Source organism: Cynoglossus semilaevis, chromosome 3 (assembly GCF_000523025.1).
Source record: "Cynoglossus semilaevis isolate Cse_v1.0 chromosome 3, Cse_v1.0, whole genome shotgun sequence".
NCBI lineage: Eukaryota > Metazoa > Chordata > Actinopteri > Pleuronectiformes > Cynoglossidae > Cynoglossus > Cynoglossus semilaevis.
This window is the reverse complement of record NC_024309.1, coordinates 9,624,463-9,630,491: the sequence shown is the minus strand read 5'-3', so window position 1 is coordinate 9,630,491 and position 6,029 is coordinate 9,624,463. Positions and strand designations below refer to the sequence as shown.

General features: G+C 42.9%; 1 protein-coding gene across 1 annotated transcript; it reads left to right on the top strand.

The window, feature by feature from the left end:
* Positions 1 to 1,722: 1,722 nt before the first annotated feature.
* Positions 1,723 to 5,506, top strand: chst2b (carbohydrate (N-acetylglucosamine-6-O) sulfotransferase 2b). The gene is made up of 2 exons (XM_025054577.1): positions 1,723 to 1,910; positions 1,988 to 5,506. The coding sequence occupies exon 2, from the start codon at positions 2,264 to 2,266 to the stop codon at positions 3,659 to 3,661; it is 1,398 nt and encodes a 465-aa protein (XP_024910345.1). The 5' UTR covers positions 1,723 to 1,910; positions 1,988 to 2,263; the 3' UTR covers positions 3,662 to 5,506.
* The last annotated feature ends 523 nt before the right edge of the window (positions 5,507 to 6,029 follow it).

Sequence of the window (6,029 nt, the reverse complement as noted above, 5' to 3'; positions counted from 1 at the left end):
AAATAAAATGGCACTTTTTCCCCTTCTTTTTTACACTCGATGCCCTCACTGATAAAACACTACCCATTAATCCTGGTTGGACAAAACTTAATAACGACACGCTGGCTGTGCCCTTCAGCATTTTAAAAAAAATGCTGAAATTTATTGCAAAAACAGAGCATGTAGCCAGCATTTTTTAAAAATGCTGACATTTATTGCAAAAACAGAGCATGTAGCCTGTGCTAGCATGTAGAATTATCGGTGCGTTAGAGCTGCTAGGTGGGGACTTTTATATTATAATTATTATTATTATTTGGTAAAGTTATTCAAAATTATTTTGCGAGTATTCCCACTTGAGTAAATATAAATATTTTACAAATATGTTATTGAGTAAAGCCTGATTTTGTTTACTAACTCCAAACAGTGTCCAGCAGAGGGCAGTGTAGTCAAAGGTTTTGTACTCTGAACGTCCGTTTTGGGTGTTCTACGACAACAGGAGCCAGATGTGAAAATAAATAAATTGAAACTCAAACATGTAAAAAACAGCAGTAAGTGTTTTATATTAGGATGATATGTTTCATTTAAGAGCAGATACTATTTTTAAAATGTTGCTGGTGTAACAGACTTACTTCAACAGCGACACAGTACGGTCGGTGTAACTGTCACTCTGTCTTTTGAGCAGCAGCTCCATTATGTGTAGAGCTGTAACCCAGACTGTTAGGAGACGAACGGTCTGCAGAGCATGTGGTGGTTCCTCCTCTTCAAACACACACATGGTCTCACCGAGTTTCAGGACACTTCTGGAGGAAGCAGCTGCCAAAATGTTAAACTTCATCTGGGTCTGTTTGAGGACAGTGTCAGACAGTGATGCTGTCCATCTCTACCACGTCCACACAAACCCTGTAATATATGACTTGTTTACAACATTAAAACGGGTGAGAAGAGAAGGATAAAAATAAAGATAGTTTTATGTCTTTTATGGCTGCTGAAAAGATAAATATTTATGAGATTTTCCTAAACTCCAGTGAATTAAACAAAATGCTAAAGCTAGCACACAAAATGTTCAAAGTGTTTGCCTTTGGCGATAATTACAGGTCTTTCATTGGCTAAAAACGTACCAAAATATACTGCAACAGTTTTGACAAAAGTTTCTCTGTATGATACAGATTTAGACGGACCTTTCAAAATACTTTTCTTATTACTTGAAAAGGGTATCGTACCTGTTGACACAGAGCTGACACGGGGTTGGGCTACCCTCTTGAGGCGGCTGTAGGAAAACATACAGTCCGTTTAATTTGAAATATTGAAGTAATGTATTATTAATACAGAATGTGGTTGGCGAAATCAAAGACAACGATGTTTTTGAATAAAATAATAACTTAAAATAGATTTCAGACCAAACGAACCAATGGAAACAATAACTGTGGATAAACGAGGAATCAAAACTCTATAAAGGTACAGTCATCTAATATTTACGAAGAAAAAACAGTTTTATAACATGTCGTTTATGTAATAATAATGCTGCTGATTCTCCATTTAGACCTCTGTCATACATAACAACAGCATCATCTCCCACTATCTTCCATTGCTGTGATGTGTGAGCCAGCATCAGTGTGATTGACACGCGGCAGCTCCAATGGCGCCGGATGCTGACGCACCACGTAAACACCGGCGTCCAATCACATCCTCTGTGTGGGCGGGGTTTCCTTCCTCTGTGTTCTGATTGACTCCAGTTTGTATCACTCGGTGGAGCAGAGGCAGCAGGAAGAAAGGAGGGAATCTCACAAACGGACGGCGATAAAACGGTGCCTCCCGCTGCTTCTTTATGGCAGACGCGTAATGATCCGCTGCGTCAAAACCGCTGCGGCGGCGTCGACTGTGAAGCCCGCATTGAAACCGGATTGTATATCTGCTGAAGGATGCATGAGAGGGTGAGTAGGCAGGGATGCCTGGACAAACAAGGCGTCTGTTACAATGATGAAAGCGTCTCCGTTTTTGTTTTGAACAGCGCGGACCACCCACAGAATCCACTGCGACGTCTTGGACAACTTAAACCCCGCTCAGCCTCCATCCTGCCCGTGATGAACGCTTGCGCAATGCAGTAAAAAAAACATGCCGTTGTGGGATTAGAAATCAGTGGTAAATATATGCCCTGATCAGGCTGCGTTCAGATCCCTCACCCGTCTGCTCAGTGTATGGTAGATCCATCCATCTTCCAGACGGCTGCACAGTCTCTGTAGGGGAAACTTTGCCTGGTGGTTGGAGCTGCTCTCCAGAGCTACAGATGAGAGGAAAACAATACCATCCACCTCTTAAGTTGACAGCGCCGTGGGAGAAGGATGCTGGCTTTGGCAGGAAGCTCAAAACGTACAGGAATCATACCAAGATAATAGCACAGCCCGGGATCGTGATGAAAGTCCTGCGCAGGAAGAGGATCGTCTTGTTCATGGCCTATTTCTTGCTGCTGGTGCTCACCATGCTCAACTTGGCTAACTACAAATGGACCAAAGAGCCACAGCAGTGCAACCATCAGCTGAGGAGCACCACCTATCAGAGCAGGTCTGACATCCGCTTCCTCTACAGGCCCTCTCTGGCCAAGAAGAGACAGCTCATCTACGTCCTGACCACCTGGAGGTCGGGCTCCTCATTTTTCGGGGAGCTTTTCAACCAGAACCCTGATGTGTTCTTCTTGTACGAGCCCATGTGGCACATCTGGCAGAAACTGTACCCAGGTGATGCGGTGTCCTTACAGGGAGCAGCCAGGGACATGCTCAGCTCCTTGTACCGCTGTGATTTATCAGTTTTCCAACTTTACAACAGCCCCGGGGGCAAGAATTTTACCTCACTGGGACTATTTGGAGCTACGCTCAACAAAGTTGTGTGCTCATATCCTCTCTGCTCGGCCTACAGGAAGGACATGGTGGGCATGGTGGATGACAAGGTGTGTAAAAAGTGTCCTCCTCAGAGCCTGCGACTGTTGGAGGAGGAGTGCCTCAAGTACAGCACCATCGTCATCAAAGGGGTTCGCATTTTGGATGTTAACGTCTTGGCGCCCCTCATGGAGGATCCGTCTTTGGATTTGAAGGTGATACACTTAGTCAGAGACCCGCGGGCCGTAGCTAACTCCAGAATCAAGTCCAGACACGGTCTGATAAGGGAGAACCTTCAGGTGGTCCGCAGCCGGGACCCCAAACTTCGCCGCATCCCTTTTGTAGATCCGGGCCACAAAGCCAACAAGAAGGACGGCTCGGACTATCACTCCATAGGAGCCATGGAGGTGATCTGTGACCGCACCTCCAGGACTTTGAGGACTGCCTTGAACCCACCCAGCTGGCTGAAGGGGAAGTACATGGCCGTGCGTTACGAGGACCTGGTGGAGAACCCAGTTAAGATCTTACGAAACATCTACCAGTTTGCCAACCTCACCCACAACCACGACATTGAGTCCTTCGCGCTGAACATGACCAGCGGCTCCAGCTCCTCCTCAAAGCCATTCATTGTCTCGTCCGGGAATGCCACACAAGCTGCTAGCGCGTGGAGGACAGTGCTCAGCATTCAGCAGATCAAACAAGTGGAGGACTACTGTCACCACTCCATGTCCGTACTGGGCTACGAGCGGGTCAGAACAGCCGGTGAGGCCAAAGACCTGAGTAAATCACTGCTGGTTCACTCCAAACTGTGAGGCAGCGGCGCCACCAAAGACCTGTTTTATTTAATGTTTGTTTCTGCATCCGGTGCCGTTTCTCTCACCTCTGATTGTGGGATTTAAGCTTTACTTTTGATTCAGTGTGTGAGGAGCTACACTGGCTAACACAAGGAATGTATCATGTTTCTCTCAGTTGACCTGCAGGGTTTACTTTTACTATTTTTACAGGATGGATGTGGATCTGGTCTGTATGAGGTACATTAGAACACGATTTATAAACTGTGAAGCTGCAACAATGAAAAACAGACAAACAAACAGACAAACCATGTACCTTGTCCCTGTATCTTGTAATTCACAAGTGGATGTTTCTGGGGCTTATTTTATGAATGTTCTTTTTCCAGTCTCCATACTGTCTGTCCCAGTGAAAAAACAGTGGATGAAAGAGAGCAGCCAAGCAAGCAAACAAACAACAAAGAAACAAAGAAAAGTCACTGTCGATGTTCATTTTTTAAATCCGGGTGAAGTCACAGACAATCAATAAATTGGTTTGTTAATGTGCCATATATGGTAGTGTGATGATTAGGCTTTTATCAGAACAGGATACATGTGGCGTGTAGACTTGAAGACAACAATGGATGTTTTTGATTTTTATTTTGTCATCAAATTCTTGTGGGATAAAATCATGCACTGTGGCTCTGGAGCTGCATCTCTCTCTCTCTCTCTCTCTCTCTCTCTCTCAGTTACCAGTGTGTAACATCATCTGTTCTGCCATTCCTAATGTTTACAATTGCTTGCTCTTGTGGGAAAAAAAGAACTAAATGATCTGAGAACACTGCATTGAGTAAAGATCACAGTGAACAACACAGACAATGCATTTGTGTCTGAGAAACAAAAGAATCTGCACGGCAACCAAACATCACAAGGTGAGGCCTCCTCAGAAAACTGCCATTCTAACTGGTGTGATGAATTCATTCTGTTGACACCCTCGGTTTGACGCAAATGAGTTTGAGACAAACAAAGGTTGTGTCCCTTATGTCACATGATAAATGTTATGGTCACATGGCCTCATCCACCAGTGGAAGGGTGCTGTGAGGTCAAACTTTACAGAAACAAACAAAATGTTTTTTACAACCGACACTGACCTTTTTGTAGGTGTAACAGACGGTACATTTCACAGGTAGTTTGTTTTTGATTTGGTGAAATCCGATCCTTTTTGTAAGGAAATGGACGGTGATGCATGACAGGAGACAGAATTTGACTGTCATTCGAGTGTTGCCTACAACTAGACAGTCTGGCTGTTTGTCTCATTTTTACACCCATATGTGCCGTCTCTTGTCTTTCATTATCATCTGATTTTTATTTTAAAGGGGGTCATGTTTTACAAAATTGACATGTTTTATTTAAAAAAAGACTTTAATAAATGAGGTCATAAACCTCATTATGATGAATATTTTAGTTGATGCCTCTTTATTTTAAATCACTTAGGTAGCAGGGTGCAAAGTGTTCAAAGACGGGGAAAAGTTTTACTGGGGACTTTTTTAAATGTTTATTTATGGCGCTGCAAAAAGTTTGACAAGTCATTTTATGAGGAAGTTTATAAGTTTTTATTATTTTCTAGGCAATTTAATCCAATATTGCTCGAATTCTTTGCAAGTTTCTGTTCAATTGAAAGCTAATATTTAACCAGTTTAAATACTTTCTTACAATTTTCAGCTGTTTTTAGGCTCACTCTAAACACCTATAGTTGTTTATATAGGTGTTTAGCCTTGGATATTTTTATGTGGAAAACCTGGCCATTGTATTTAGTAAAAGTGTTTTTAACTTGTTGACTTTTAGAATAGAGTTAAGTCTGTAAGAATTATATAAATGACTGCCTCTGCATCAACGTTCACTGAAGTTGATCAACATCAAACATGAAGATCAGAAATGATCGAGTTGCCAGGAAGCACTGACTGAACTGAGAGTTTCACTGTGGTGCCATTAAATGTCATGAGGATGAGGACTGGTAGTTAAAGACTGGTAATCTCACCCAGTCACATTTACGCAACCACACTACAGGACACAGTGTCTTTGTTTTGACAACCAAAAAGAGAAGCATCCCATAGAGGCAGCGATACATTCACAGCATGGAGTGGGAAACACTGACCTTTGGTGTCAGTGGATTTAAATATGAGGCAGAGCCAGTTTGAATATCGACAAAGGCGATCATTCACATATCTGATCTAGTACACAAACACCCCCCACTAGGGAAATGAGGGGTTGGTGAGAATTATTGTCATGCAATGAGAAAGTGTGATGTTTAATTAAAGAAGTCGGTGAGAGAGAAAAACTCTTCACATGCTAATAGTCACTTCCCCAAGATGCTGTTAATACACTTAAGCATTTGGAGGCATTCATGTTCAAC

Coding starts and splice junctions, on each gene's coding strand:
- chst2b (XM_025054577.1), top strand. CDS start 2,264: ATGAGAGGAAAACAATACCATCCACCTCTTAAGTTGACAGCGCCGTGG.